This window comes from Myxocyprinus asiaticus, chromosome 18 (genome assembly GCF_019703515.2).
Source record: "Myxocyprinus asiaticus isolate MX2 ecotype Aquarium Trade chromosome 18, UBuf_Myxa_2, whole genome shotgun sequence".
Classification (NCBI taxonomy): Eukaryota; Metazoa; Chordata; class Actinopteri; order Cypriniformes; family Catostomidae; genus Myxocyprinus; species Myxocyprinus asiaticus.
In genome coordinates this window covers 23337955-23354314 of record NC_059361.1, presented here as the reverse complement: position 1 = coordinate 23354314, position 16360 = coordinate 23337955, and the positions used below count along the sequence as shown (strand labels likewise).

The 16360-nt window shown below is 36.9% G+C and overlaps 2 protein-coding genes across 2 annotated transcripts; one reads left to right on the top strand and one right to left on the bottom strand.

Moving 5' to 3' along the window:
• Window positions 1–1461: 1461 nt before the first annotated feature.
• LOC127455970 (cleavage and polyadenylation specificity factor subunit 5-like) lies at window positions 1462–14411 on the bottom strand. The gene is made up of 7 exons (XM_051724199.1): window positions 14140–14411; window positions 12185–12385; window positions 11988–12051; window positions 8129–8218; window positions 7859–7934; window positions 7668–7782; window positions 1462–1842 (listed from the first exon to the last, which is right to left on the bottom strand). Exons 1-7 carry the CDS (start codon window positions 14256–14258, stop codon window positions 1821–1823), a joined length of 687 nt encoding a protein of 228 aa, XP_051580159.1. The 5' UTR covers window positions 14259–14411; the 3' UTR covers window positions 1462–1820.
• Window positions 1851–7661, top strand: LOC127455968 (E3 SUMO-protein ligase ZBED1-like). Its single transcript, XM_051724197.1, has 2 exons — window positions 1851–3627; window positions 3787–7661. The coding sequence occupies exon 2, from the start codon at window positions 3907–3909 to the stop codon at window positions 4825–4827; it is 921 nt and encodes a 306-aa protein (XP_051580157.1). The 5' UTR covers window positions 1851–3627; window positions 3787–3906; the 3' UTR covers window positions 4828–7661.
• Window positions 14412–16360: the final 1949 nt, after the last annotated feature.

Below are 16360 nucleotides of genomic sequence, written 5' to 3'. Positions count from 1 at the left end.
AAAATGAAATCAGCATCTTTAAAAAGCTGGTCAGCAGAAGGAAGCATGAAGTGCTCCACAATTTCTTGGTAAACAGGTGCAGTGACTTTGGTTTTCAAAAAACACAATGGACCAACCCCAGCAGATGACATTGCACCCCAAATCATCACAGACTGTGGAAACTTAACACTGGACTTCAAGCAACTTGGGCTATGAGCTTCTCCACCCTTCCTCCAGACTCTAGGACCTTGGTTTCCAAATGAAATACAAAACTTGCTCTCATCTGAAAAGAGGACTTTGGAACACTGGGCAACAGTCCAGTTCTTCTTCTCCTTAGCCCAGGTAAGACGCCTCTGACGTTGTCTGTGGTTCAGGAGTGGCTTAACAAGAGGAATACGACAACTGTAGCCAAATTCCTTGACATGTCTGTGTGTGGTGGCTCTTGATGCCTTGACCCCAGCCTCAGTCCATTCCTTGTGAAGTTCACCCAAATTCTTGAATCGATTTTGCTTGACAATCATAAGGCTGCGGTTCTCTCGGTTGGTTGTGCATCTTTTTCTTCCACACTTTTTCCTTCCACTCAACTTTCTGTTAACATGCTTGGACACAGCACTCTGTGAACAGCCAGCTTCTTTGGCAATGAATGTTTGTGGCTTACCCTCCTTGTGAAGGGTGTCAATGATTGTCTTCTGGACAACTGTCAGATCAGCAGTCTTCCCCATGATTGTGTAGCCTAGTGAACCAAACTGAGAGACCATTTTGAAGGCTCAGGAAACCTTTGCAGGTGTTTTGAGCTGATTAGCTGATTGGCATGTCACCATATTCTAATTTTTTGAGATAGTGAATTGGTGGGTTTTTGATAAATGTGAGCCAAAATCATCACAATTAAAAGAACCAAAGACTTAAACTACTTCAGTCTGTGTGCATTGAATTTATTTAATACACGAGTTTCACAATTTGAGTTGAATTACTGAAATAAATGAGCTTTTCCATGACATTCTAATTTACTGAGATGCACCTGTATATATATATATATATATATATATATATATATATATATATATATATATATATATATTGTATATAGGCTACAGCGGTTCAAGGGAAGTGGTTTCTGGGTTAACTCTTCCCTCAACAAAAAAAAAGCCACAAATGCCAAAAAAATAGTGAAGTGTCATTTCCAGTTTTAATGCAAAGCAACCATTCCATGCATCATGATTTAATTTAACAAGATGATGCATACAAATGTGCTGTAATTTATAATAAATTCAGATTTGTTTGACACTTAATTTACTATTCAAATTCACCAATACATTTTTTTTTTTTTTAAACGTCACACAAATAGTTATAGCTAAACTGTTCAACCTAAACAATGTCTTGTATCATATAAACTGCCATATAGCATGTGGTTTGTTTAAGCCAAAAATGCAACTATACATTATTAAAAATACTTTAAATTAAACAAAGGAAACAAACATAATCTCCAAGAAAAGCATTTATTATAAAAAAGCACCGACAATTATACAAGGTTTAAAAAAAAAAAAAAAAGCCACTGAAACATTTTTTTCACTAAAACATTGTATTCACTTACTAGTCAAACATAAAAATGAAGTTTCTTGATGAAAATAATATAATTGCAATGCAACTATGGAGACAAAAACAAAAAAAAACACACATTTCAATGTAATGTAAAGCAACTTAGGTCCGGAAGTGAGATGTTTGGTGAACCTCAGTGGACCTCCCCATAACCCGATAAGCTTCACTTTATCCGTCACCGCTCCCTTTCCAGTCAGACTGCACTCACGGAGACAGCCCATGGTCATGACATAAGCATATGCCTCTCAGTTATAGATGAAATTAAACCTGTGAATGGTAAAGTAGGTTGAGCTTGTGTTAACCACTGACCATAAACACTTTATAAAACCACAAACGGCAATACTGACAGATAGGAGTGGTCTAATTTCAGAAAATGACACCAAAAAGAGTCACTTATACAATTCAATTAGTACAAATAGAAAATTTGGCAGCATTTCCCCCATGTTGAATTTTTTTTTACAATCCTGCCTACATCAATACATCAAATGCCTAAAGTTACAAACAAGCACATTAAAATAGGTTCCAATGATTTGAAAACTATTAGAGAACAACTTGGGTAGCACTGCCCTGTAAAAACATCTGAAACGTAATATGTTTGGTTATCAATTGAAGACTGTAGGCATGTCATAAAATATTGATATATCGATTACTGATCAGGATGTTATTTTCTCTATATGTTTTTGAGGCATCAATACATTAACATTAGCCGACATTTAAATTAGAAGCCTAATTTGTAAAGTACATCTGCAAAATAATTTTTTTTTCTCTTTGTCATTATAACTCTCTTAAGTTTACCTCAGAGATTCCCTTCTCACTCTCAGAATAGCGCTGCCTACAGAAGACTCTTCCTACCTAGCAACAGCCTTTGAATGAGACACTAACTGTCAGTCTGTTAAATTTATTCTGGTGTAATAGCTTTGGGAGACCACAAGAGGGTGTGTATAGTATTTACTGAAGCCGGTCATGGGCAGGACAGGGCACAGATATCTTGTGCACGCACGCACGCACAGGACGCGTCGATGTGGCAGGTGTGAATCTAGTTACCATCCACACAAATAGGGCTGAAACGATTAGTCATCATTATCGACAATAAAAAATTGTCGACAAATATTTTTGTTGTCAAATAGTCGTTTGATCTCATATGACCTAATAATGTAAGGGCCTGCAATATCGCATTTTGACCACTGCAGCGCTAGACTGTAATGCAGCCCCCCTACGAAATCCAATAGAAGAAAAACAACACGGCGCGAGTTATGACGGAGTGCAAACGAAGTCGCACTAGTAGAGTTTGGGAAAGTTTTACAAAACTTCAAACAAAAAATGCAGTCGTGTGTAATACATGCAAGGCAGAACTTGCTTTTCAATTGAGCATTTGAAGAGGAAACATCCCGGCACGAGAGGGGATGGAAACGGTGAGAGGTGAGTGTGCTCCAGCTTGAACTAACTAGTGTTGAATCTTTTTATTATAGAATGCAAAAATAATTATAATAATAATAATAATAATAATAATAATAATAATAACAATTGCAGTTAAATGATAGTTTGGTTTGCATAGATTAAAGCTTGAACGAGCTCAGGAGTCAGGACTGTTTTGATTATCATAACACTGTAAGGTATTATAGGAAAGTGATTATAGGAAAGGTAAGTGATAAGAGTCTTTATTTTGTTCCATATTCATATGACTTTCAAAAGATGTGTTAAGCAGAATGATGCATCAGTTAGTCAGTTGTCATTATGAATGAGAATGTCTCTCTTCCTTTCATCTTGTTTGCAGATTAATATGTTAGCATTCTATGTGCCCTTAAGTAAATGCCCCTTTTTCTGTTTCAGTTAAAAGAAAAGCAGTGGTCCTATTGATGACTTTCTTTTGAGGAGGAATTCTTGTACTCCTCAGCAAGCCGCCACTCTTACAGATTCAATTCTGAACATGATTGTTAAAGACACGAGACCTCTTTCCATAGTGGATGGACAAGGCTTTCGTGAAATGGTTTCTGCATTCAACTCTGGATATATCCTTCCATCAAGAACACACTTTAAAAAACCTGTCAAAAGGTATGCACACACCTAATGCAAATACATGTTTTAGGAACAATCTAGATTTCAAACTGAACACCCTGTAAAGATGACTAAACAGCAATTTAACCACTAAGAGTTAAAATTGAGAATCTTAAAATAAAATGTTCAACTTAAAAAAAATTCTGTCTTTTAAAGGTTAAAGAAACTATTCAGGATGGAAGAAGCTTCATTGCACTGACAGCTGACATTTGGACTAGCCTTGCTACAGAAGCATACCTTGGTGTCACATGTCACTTTATCAATAAAGACTGGAAAATGAAGACTCTCACACTAACAACAATGCCTCTTGAAGTACGACAAACTGGTGCCAACATTGCAACATGGCTGGAAGAGGTTGTTGCAAAATGTAACATTCCAGTAAACAACATTAAAGCAGTTGTCCATGACAATGGATCCAATGTTGTGGCTGCAATGAAAATGCTGGCAGACAAACATAATTGGGTCTCTGTCCGCTGTACTGGACACACACTTCAGCTTATTGTGAACAATTCCCTTAAAGAGACCAGCATCTGCAAAGCTTTGGGAGCTGCAAGGACCTTGGTTGAACATTTTAAGAAAAGTGAACTGGCCCATACTAAGCTGAAGGAAAAGCAGCAGCAGATGAACACACCAGAGCATAAGCTGATACAAGATGTCAGTACCCGGTGGAACAGCACCTATTTTATGGTGGAGAGACTACTGGAGCAGCGCTGGCTCATTATTGCCACACTTTCTGATCCTGAAGTGACACCAAGGGGCAAACATTACTTTGATTTGTTTTGCCTGATCAGTGGTCACTGCTTGAAGAGCTGGCCCAGGGCCTGCAGCCTTTTCAATGTGCCACTGAGTGGTCAAGAATATGCAACATTGTCATGCCTTCCTCAACTTGCAAAAGGGCTACAGAGGTCTGTGCAACAATCGCTTAGCTTCGAAACAACACCTAGAAAAGCTTTTTTAGCCAAAGTTTCTAAAGAGTTAACAGAGAGGTGGGGGAATATCAACACTTTCTTCAAGGACACTGACACAGTTCCTCTGTCAGCAGCCCTAGACCCAAGATTTAGAAAGCTTAAGTTTATGTCTGCCGAACAGAGGATAGAGGTTCAAAGCATTGTCGAAGTCTTGGCTATTAAAGCAAGAAAAGAGTCCTGGAAACCTACAGAAGTAGGGCAGGGTCAGAGTGTCACTGTTCCAAGGTGAGAGGAAGAGTCAGGGCTAGAAAACCTCCTCCAGTCTGACACAGACAGCCTCAGTGAAGAGCAAAAGATTGCGCTGCGCCGCAACGGCTTGAGGCTGTCTACACAGGACATGTCGAAACGAACGTTCTAAACAGCTTATTTGTCTTGTTGGCAGTGGTGCCAGCGCATGCAGCGTAAAATAGCCCTTTGTTGTCGGCGCAGTGCGACTTATACGTCCAGTGTTGACAGCATCATTGATTATAATGGGAGCGATTTGCTTTTGTCGCGTCACACCACTAACTTCTGTTGTAGGCAGGGTGCTAGTGTATGAAATTAGTGTAACTGCGCTGAACAATAAGAAATGTCAACTTTTGTTATGCAATTTCTCTGCATGAACAGGTTTACATATACAACTTTTAATGTTAAAAATGTATATGTAGAAATTGACATTAACCAAGATTAATGAATGTAAATAATCTTTTGACACCTGCCACAGTTGTAGTTAAATGTATTAAATTGTTTAAAACTAGACAATAAAATTTAAAACTAAACTATCAAAATACCATAGTTACTGTCACTATTGTAACATCGTGATAAATGTAAGCAAGGGTGATGTGTAATTTTTAAAAACTTTGAGGCGCATTCAGAGTGTTGTCTTTTTTCATCGTTAGTGCTGAATAGAATGTCGGGGCTGTTTGAGAGGTTTGACTTCCTTGATAGCGCTTTAAACTATTTTCAGAATTTCAATGGTTCTTTGAAGTCTGCACCACCATATCAAGGGAAGCCTTCTGATCATCAAGGGAAGCCACCGCAATATCAAGTGATCATTTCTGCACTATCCCATCTCTGGAGCGCTGATAGCAAGGGAAGCCCAGTTTAGCGTGCTCCAGAATTACACTAGTATAGAGCAGAGCACATCACTTGCGCGAGCTTCTGCGATGTCTTGTGCCACACTTAAGTGAAAACCAGGCTTCAAATGCACCACGCAAATGTGTTTAAAGCATATCAAGTGCCGGACACCAGCTTCAGCGGCCCAAGAATGCAAAATTTAGTCGCATGTGCTCTAATTGAATCGATCTTAGGATGTAAGAATCAAAATCGAGATTGCTCAAATGAAGATCGCGATGCATTGGAAAATCGATATGTTTGCCCACCCTTAAACATGAACATAATAATTGCTGCAATCAGTGTCCAACTATATGACTTATCTATCCAAAAGATACAGATATGGTGGGAAAACATGCTTTTAATGGGATGTTCTCATTTTGTTGCAAGTAGAGGACTGCACGGGCCATAAAACGAAACCTGTATCAGAGATGTGTGACCGGGCCCTACCTGACCAGTACCGTCAGATTTTAAGAGCAAAACCAACACTAAACTGCTCACTCTCTTTACAATTTCTTCTCCAAGCAAGTACTGTTGCAATTGGCAGTATTTTATGTAAGCATCGTAGGTAATAGGGTTGTGCCAATAGACGATAATCTCGGGGATCAATGACGGTCAGAGTGATCGCCAATAGCTGATGCCTTTGACGATGGCAAGACGATATTTGGCTCGTTTTCCCATTAATGTATTAAATTATTATTAGGCTATTATTATTATTATCAAATTAATACTATAAATAATTAGACACACTGACATGCGCTTGAAGAAACACACTTTATTATATTAAGAACAGATGACAGAAAAGCTGTCTATGCGCATGTCTGACGCGCTGTTTGTATGGAGGCGTACAGTCTCGTGGAACACGCGCATGTAAAAGGTTCTCACTCTTTCTTTGTTTCTGTCTTCTGATATTTTTTTTTTGCAAGAACAATTTCGTCTATGAGTGCTGCAAATGACCTCAGACATCTCAGCTCAGGAGGTGCTCTGAGTTCAGTTCGCTTTATTTCCACAGAGCAGTTCATTGTGAACGCAACTCTGCAGCCTGTAAAATAATACAAAATATATAAAATAATACAAAAACACGTTCAAATCTAACCATGGTTTATATATATATATATATATATATATATATAATTATAATTATTGTTTTTATATTTGTAATTGTTCTTATGTCTTCATTTATGTAAGTAATTTTCCACCTGCATGTTTAGACGGAGACTTGCCTGATGGTAAATGGAAAGGTGGTTACTTATATATTTATTACTTCGTTATTTTAATTGCTTTTATGTTTTGTTTGTTGTGCAGTTTGAATTTAGAAATGTATCTGATTTAAGTTTTTCGCTTTTTAAATAAATTTAATTAATTTCCAATGCAAAATCACTAAAGCAAGAATATTCACCGATCCCTCAGCCGGGGTAATTGGATATTGCAATTATATATATTTATTTATTATGATGAAAGGAAATAAACAAATTTATTCACACACATGATGTATTTTCCCGGCCAATAAAATACCTGTCCAGTAGAGAATGCACAGATGAAGTAAGTTCTTTGCAAAAGAGATGTTGCCCTTCACAACTGTCGTAAAGCCATCTCAAAAAGTTGAACAATGCACATTTTTTATTGCACAAAATTGTTTCCAGTTTCATTTGAATTTTTAGAAAAGTTTGAAATCAAGGTGTCTTGCTTTATTGTGTAGGCATAACCCTAACCCTACTTAACAAAAATTACCCCATATTACCACCTAACGTCCATCCAGTTTAAACGTGGCTGAAGATAGGATGATCTGACTATGGAGAAGATTGCCCAACCCTAATAGGCAACCTTTGTAACAGTAAAAATATACAGATTTAACAAGGCACAGCAGCCCCTCAGCACACTAGTGCAGAAGGGGAAAAAAATCCTTGCAGACCTCTAGTTGCATGGCAAGTACAATACTTTGAAAATAGCATTTAAGGGCACAAAATAATATCTCACCTGCTCAGTAATTGTGGAAGACTGGATATAATAGGGCCATAACCAGGAGCATTGTCATAAAGCTCAAACAAGGGGGCGGCCACCAGCTTATAGTTCTTTGGCACAGCAAACAATGCTAAAGACACAACACACAAGTTAAGCAGTATAATCACTTTTAAAACAGTGCACTAGGTGAACAACCTATTCCCTACCTTTCTCCTGCAGCTGTACTAAAAACAGCTTCTTATGTTCCTTAGGCTTAGTGGTGTGAGCTGGAATGTAGGGATACTGTGGAAGGAAATGAGAAATAAAGAAAAATGGTTTGTTTAATGTAATATTCTATTAATCCAACTATAACAATTATTAGATACATTTCAATCTATTGATTTAGTGTGCTACAAGGTGAACAAAGCAATATAGTCTTAGTGTTCAGCTCTAGAATGTGTTTGTCTAAAGGAGAAAGTACAGGCTAGATTATGTACCTGAGGTGGTTCAAAGTTCGGTCTCCACCAGTTTCCAATGCAGTCATCAATGACCCAGTCCTGTTTCACTCCATCTTGACGCCCCAAAATCTGACAACAGATTTAGGAATTATTCTGCAATGTAACTTAAATCTTTCTCTGCTGGTTTTGTTACATAATATGGCAAGTCATTACGTTATGCTGATTTGTCTCAACTGTGAAACTAATCTTGAATGTTCTAATCTCAACTAGGTGTGCTGAAATTTAGGAGGCCTTCACACAGGCCCCTAAATTGATGAATAAGGGGCCATGTCATGAGGAATAAAATTTTGCTTGATATTTTGACATAAGAGGTCATTGTACTCTAAAAACATACAGAAGTTTCAGAACTTAAAACTTCCTCCCCAATGCAAAAAAAACCCAAAACAAACATTTATTGAAACCAAGCTGCAAAAAGCCTCGTTCTCTTACTTCTGTTGTTTCCTTACGTCATTTGGGGACTCATTAATTCATGACTGCCTCGTCAGCAATGATATCATCGCACCCTTGGCCCCGCCCACTAGCTCTCAGTCAGTAAACAGAAAGAGAACAGGACAGATAGGCCTTGTGGCCAACCTAAACACCAAAGGGGACTAGCACAAGACACCTTCTTGTGCCCATCTGGACTATTTTGAATAATTTTTTTTATATAAACATGCACTATTCAGATGTTTTTGACCGTTGTCATGCATCTCACGCTGCTTTTAAAACACAGTGTCAAGTTATAACTTTTAAAAGGAGACCCCCATTCTGTTTCATTCAGCTGTGCTGCGTCTTCCTGTTTTGAGCATAAATGCATCCTGGAAGCGTTCTTGTGCTCCTCTGAGTAATTTTTTAATAGTTGGTTTATGTAACCATGTGCTACATGGACGTCTTTTAATTGTCTTGACGTGTTTCCGGCGATGACGCTGCATTTTAAGAGTGGGACAAATTCAGCTTCTAAAAATGAGTCTCGTTCTGCTCTATTTCACTGCTGCCGCTGGCTGAGAGAACCGCATCCCACCTTGTGTGTAAACAAACATGAATGTCACGGTTGTGAAGACCAGCACCTCTCCTTTGTCCTCTGTTGAAGCATCCCAACATTGGGCTGAAGTTTAACAGTTCCTTATTGTATCAGTGCAGTATTGTGTGTGTATGGGGGCATCTATCACTTATATTATATCTGTGTGTGGCTCATAACAGTGTGGATTGCTTGTGAACAAAGGAACTGTTATTTAAAGATTAAGTGCAGTTAAAAACCCTATTGGACCCGACCACAAAACCATAAGTAACCAGTTTCATTCATGAACATCTCATCTGATGATGACTGATATTCATGGTTTATAGTGCAGCTGGACTGAAGCGAGCAGACTGATACATTCATATGCAATGTGTTTCACTGACTGCTATTGTTATTTCGTGCTGGATGTGCAAACCCCAAAATATAGTTTGTGTTCTTATGCAGCTGGTTCATTTTATCTTTTGAATGAGTTTCAAACAAATATGGCTGTATTCGAGGAGTTGTTCAATGTTGGCCAATCGTAACAGTGGTCATTTACATTGAGGTCTTAAAGGGTAAGAGACCCAAAAACTGAGTGTTTCAATCAGAGGGCCAGAGACAGGGTTTAAAATGATCATATACAGTGGCAAGAAAAAATATGTGCACCCACAAAATTTGTGATCTTATCTTCATCAAAGTCACAAGTATAGACAAAACACAATGTACTTAGGCTAAACAACACATAAAACATCTTTCATGTCTTTATTGAATACATCCCATTAAACAATCACAGTGCTTTGGAAAAAGTATGTGAACCCTTTTGTTACATCAACACAAGCTAGATTAAGGAGTTGGCAAACAATTAATGAAACAAGATTTGAAGTGTGGGTTAGAGCTACTTTGACTTATAAAAAGCACTCAAATATTTTGAGTTTGCTATTCACAATAAGCATCTGCTGACGCTAACCATGCCTCGCAAAAAAAAAAAAAGATCTCAGAAGACCTGCGATCAAGAGTTGTTGCTTTGCATAAAGCTGGAAAGGGTTACAAAGTTATCTCAAAGAGCTTAGATATTCATCTGTCCACAGTAAGACAAACTGTCTATAAATGGAGACGATTTAGTACTATAGCTACTCTTCCTACAAGTGGCCGTCCAGCTAAGATGACTCAAAGGGCAAACCACAGAATGCACAATGAGGTAAAAAAAGAACCCTGGAGTGACAGCTAAAGACTTGAAGGAATCATTGGAACTGGTTAACATCTCTGTTCATGAGTCTACTATACGGAAAACAATAAACAGGCAGGACACCACGAAGGAAGCCGCTGCTTTCAAACAAAAACATTGCAGCGCACCTGAAGTTTGCCAAAGACCACGATGACGCTCCACAATGCTACTGGGAAAATGTTTTGAGGAATAATGAAACTAAGGTTGAATTGTATGTGAAGAACACGCAGCACTACATATGTCGTGAAAAGGGCACCACAAACCAACATGAAAACATCATTCCAACAGTTAAGTTGGAGGAAGCATCATGACTGGGGGCTGCTTTGCTGTTTCGGGGCCTGGACCGCTTACCATCATAGAGGGAAAAATAAATCCCCAAGTTAATTAAGATATCCCACAGGATAATGTCAGGGTGGCTGTGTGCCAGCTGAAGCTAAGTAGAAGTTGGGTGATGCAGCAGGACAATGACCTTAAACATTTAAGTAAATCTACTACAGAATAACTTCAAAAAAAAAGGAATCCACCTTTTGGAATGGCCCAGTCAGATCCCCGACCTCAACCCAATAGAGATGCTGTGAATGACCTCAAGAGAGCCATTCACACCAGACATCCTAAGAATATGGCTGAAACAGTTCTGGAAGGAAGAATGGTCCAAAATTCCTTCTGAACGTTGTGCAGGTCTAATCAGCAGCTACCGTAAACACTTGGTTGAGGTTATTGCTGCCAAAGGAGGATTGACCAGTTATTAAATCCAAGGGTTCACTTCCTTTTTCCACAGAACTTTGAATGTTTAATGGGATGTGTTCAATAGTGTATGAATTTGTCATTTAACGCCATGCCAGCTTCCATGGCTATTTTCATGGAGAAAAACAAGTTAAAATACATTTCTGGGTACAATATTATAAACCTATACAAGGTTTTTAAAATGTATTTTCGATAAAAATTCTAAAACTGATTCAGGGTTGATTGTGTTAAAAATCTCTTCAAAAGTGTTTGCTGTGTAAAATAATTTCCTAAAAGAAATAAAATCAGCACAATCTAATAGAATATGCTTCAGAGACAGTGGACTTTGGCATGAGGTGCATAATGGGAGATCTTGCTATTCTGCAACGGGTGTAAATGATCTGGTCCAAAATGGTCCAGCGATTGCTCAAGTAAAATATGTCTCTTTCCCACTACAGGGTTGATTTCATGTAGTTTGATTTTTGTGCATTGATCCCATTCAATTTGCCATTTGTTGATGATGTAGGAGATTATGGTTGGCTGGAGGTCTGAAGGTGGATGTGTTCAATAAAGACATGAAGATTATAATTGATTGCGTGTTGTTAGCTTAAACACATTATGTTTTGTCTATAATTTTGACTTTGATGAAGATCGGAGCACATTTTACGAGCAATTCATGCAGAAAACCAGCTAATTCCAAATGGTTCACATACTTTTTCTTGCCACTGTATAACTAATTTCAGACTGTTTTTGGTGCAGAAAAAAAAACTTCAAGTGGACCTCAGGGCATATAATAAAATTAGAAAACAAAATGCATGACATGACCCCTTTAACAAATTGTAGTAAAAAAGTCCTGTGAATGCCACTAAGTAACTAGCAACACTTTTTTTGAATACTGAATACAGCAACAATACCTCTGTCATCAGTCGCTTCAACCCTTCCACCTCATCTTCTCCAGCGTTCAACTCACCACCAGGACTGCAAACACAATGTCAACTGTGAACCCACTTACAAATGTATAAGATAACAAAACAGAGATAAGTTCCCCATTTATACTTATAACAGGTGTATATTTTTTATGCATAACACAAAGTGGCCACTGTTTACGCACAGTTTGAAGAAGGTGGTTCCCAGCTGCAGCAGTAGCACGTGAGGGAGCCTGTGCTCATGTACGATTAGAACCCCCTCCACTGTCCGACGCATTCCGATTTTCTCAAATTCCTCCCGCATCCGCTGGAAGCGTGCGGCCACTGAGCTGTCCTTCTCATACAGTGGCTCCTTGGTGCCGAATGTGTAATTCGTTAGTGGGTATCTGCGGTGGGAAAACCCCATCATAAAGTTCAAGAGTAACAAAGCTTCATTTTCTTGTGACAGAACTTTATTGATTCAATTGGGGGAAATTGGGTGTTGTAGTGGTAAAAAATATATTAAGAACATTAAATAAAATAAAAATTCAGCAACTGAATAAATAGTAATAGTACCAATGCAAAAAAATACAAATCGAATCAAGTGTGTAGGGATGGTTCAAAAAGTGGGGGAAAACGTTAAGGCATTGACCTATGAAAAGTAATGTGGGTTATAAATGTTATAACAGTACAAAACAGTAAGAAAATAGAACTGCACATGGAGTACATAAGGAGATACATCATAGTATCATTAATCTTACAGTTCAATCAATATTCTTTAGTTTTAAACACTTCCCACAAAAATATACTCAGTTTACTCAATTAATACATGGCTGGAGAACCAATATTGGCATTATATTCTTGCTATATAGCCATAGAGGAACTAGCTCTCCAAGCTGGGCCTGGTTTCTTCCAAGTTTTTTTTTTTTTCTCCATTAAAGGAATAGTTCACCCAAAAATGAAAATTCTCTCATCATTTACTCACTTTCATGCCATCCCATATGTGTATGACTTTCTTCTGCAGAACACAAATATTTTAGCTCTGTAGGTCCACACAGTGCATGTGAATGGTGACCAAAGCTTTGAAGATCCAAAAAAGCACATAAAGACAGCATAAAAGTATTCCATAAGACTCCAGTGGTTAAATCAATGTCTTCTAAAGCTATCAAATCAATTTTGGGTAAGAAAAAACCAAAATATAAATATTGTTTACAATAAATTGACAAAAGCAGTCTCCTTGTGATCATTTAAGCTTGATTACACTTCCTAACCCTATCTAGACCTCTGCACATGCATCAAGCTCTAGGAAGTGTAATCGAGCTTTAATTCACGATCATGGCTTGAGACTGCAATGGCAAGATGTACAGTGAAAAAGGAGTTACATTTTGATCTGTTCTCACCCAAAATCAATTAGATCACTTCAGAAGACATGGATTAAACTACTTGAGTCATATAGATTACTTTAATGCTGCTTGTATTTTTATTCTTTTTAGCTTCAAATTTTTGATCAGCATTCACTTACATTGTGTGGACCTACAAAGCTGAGATTTCCTTCTAAAAAAATATTTGTGTTCAGCAGAAGAAAGAAAGTCATACAAAACTGGGATGGCAAGGGGTTGAGTAAATGATGAGAATTTTCATTTTTGGGTGTAATATCCCTTTAACCAATATCTTATGGAGTTTTGGGTTCCTTGCCACAGTCGCCGTTAGCTTGCTCTCAGGGGGCCTAAAGACAAATAAGCATGATTTTCAATGAAACTGCTCAATGAGGACTTTAAACATTAGACATTACGGCACAATTTTCTGTAACGCTGCTTTGAAACGATGCTTGTTGTGAAAAGCGCTATACAAATCAAAATTACTTGACTTGAGTAGCTATCCCTTGCATATGTAGCAAATGTGCCAAATAAACGTCTTGTATATACAGACCAATGTGAATATGAGTAGATTTGGCCTATGCTTGAAATTAAGCTCACGGTATTGTTACACATTCTGCGAAACGCGCGCATCGTGCGGTGCACTGCATTTCAAACAGTACTACATCGTAACTCGGGACGAAGCTTTAATGCACATCTGGAACCGATGCACATTAGTTACAGTGATAAATCTGAATGCACACTTAGTATCTCTGGTTATCTATATATTGGTAAGTGTTACTCACAGGTTAATGGTTCGCTCCAGGGTGAGCGGTTTAGCCGGTGGGCTAATGTATTTATTTCCGAACTGATTTACTCCACGGGGCCAGCCGGTTGAAGATCGATTAGGAGGTACAACTGACATCGTTTGAAGAATAATATATGCTGAATCGCTGCACTAGTCACTTTATTTACCACTGATTACGATATTTTTCGAACTGAACTGCACAGCCTGGGCGATCGACGAAAACACGGCAATGCTGTGAAAGCACATCAGGGACATCGGTGGTACTTCCTGTATTACGACTATGCGTGTCGCTTTACGTCTCATCTTCGTTGACCTACGTCAGCGTTTAACTGAAGCGCTGAAAAGAACTAATATTAATACAAAATAAATAAAAACTAATAATAATAATAATAATGAACTTATAAATAATAAAGTGAAAGAAATAACATTTAAGATGATTAATATAATTTATCCCAATATGTGCTCTCTCAAATAAATAATAAAATGCTCTTTTTGTCTAGAGAAGCCTGAAACTTCCTTGCATTTGTTGTCGAATTGAATTCAATCTTTACTCATGGAAATGTAATTTCTTTTTCTCCTCCTTTTTTGGTTTTCCTGAATATGAAAAAAGAAATGCCATTTTCATTACAAACCTATTTTTATTGGTTAAGTTAATACCGTATTCATAAATGTAAATTCTTAAAAAGCAAACTGTATTTCGAATTTATTGTATAATAAAACATTTAAAAGCATTAAGAGCTTTGGCCTTAAATGAGGAATTGGGCCTCAATTTTGGACTAAAATGTTTATGACCTCACACACTTAAGTGCCTTGATTAAGTGCATTGAAAATGTATGTAATGTGATAATAGTACTTATTTTTTCCCCTCTGTTTTCCTGGCTTCCTGCAACAATGCTGTTATTGTTTTTTGTTACTAACATGTACAAAACAATAAGGAAGTGTTTGATGCCATACCTCAAGCTGTACAAACTGTCCTCAAAAAGACAAATGTAGACACAATGATAATTCTGAAAGCTTTTACATTACTTGAAGGAGACCACATTCATTTATTGTGGTTTTACAGTAGTAAAAATTACTGTTATATGATATTTTTGTGGTTACAATGGTAAACGTTTGTAAGCATGTAGCATATATATATATATATCACTTTTATGTCACTTTTGAAATGTATTCCACTACAGATTACAGAATACATGCTGTAAAATGTAATTTGTAATGTATTCCGTTAGATTACTCAAGGTCAGTAACGTATTCTAAATACTTTGGATTACTTCTTCAGCACTAGTAGATTTTTTCACTTGTTTTGACAATAAAAACTCTGCCAGTACATTAAGACAAATACAAATGTTAAAAATACATTCTCTGAAAAACATAAATATATTATGCAGTGTTGTTTCAAAAACAAGATAAATCAAATTGATCTTGTTTTAAGGATTTTTAGATATTTATTATAGGAAAACAATACAAAAATGATTATCAAGAATATGATTTTGCCCTAATATTAAAGGTCTTACTAGAAAAAAAGAAATTATGATCAATGTGAATTTTCTTGATAAAATAAAATGATCGTGCCTGGTAACGTGCATGTAAAATGTCTAGAAATAGCATTTTAACTTAGCATAAAGCTGACAATTTACACAAGGTTAATTTCTAATTCTTCTGCTCCAAACTTACTTCAAACTTACTTCTCTGTCTGCTCATATGATGACACATCATAAGAAAGTGTTTCACCGCTGTTCATATGCACTTTGGATCGCATCAATTATATGGATAAATGTTTTCCATCTGAAAGGACTAAATATTAAATGAAACAAATGACAATAAAATGCAAAGTAATCTCTTCAGTAATCAAAATACTTTTTGAATGTAACTGTATTCTAATTACCAATGATTTAAATTGTAACTGTAGTGGAATACAGTTACTTATATTTTGTATTTTAAATATGTATTCCCGTTACATGTATTCCGTTACTCCCCAACCCTGTATATATATATATATATATATATATATATATATATATATATATATATATATATATATATATATACAGTTGAAGTATATACACTTAAAATATATACACATACACTTAGGTTGAAGTCATTAAAACTCATTTTTTTAACTACTCCACAGATTTAATATTAGCAAACTATAGTTTTGGCAAGTCGTTTAGGACATTTACTTTGTGCATGACACTGAGTAATTTTTCCAACAATTATTT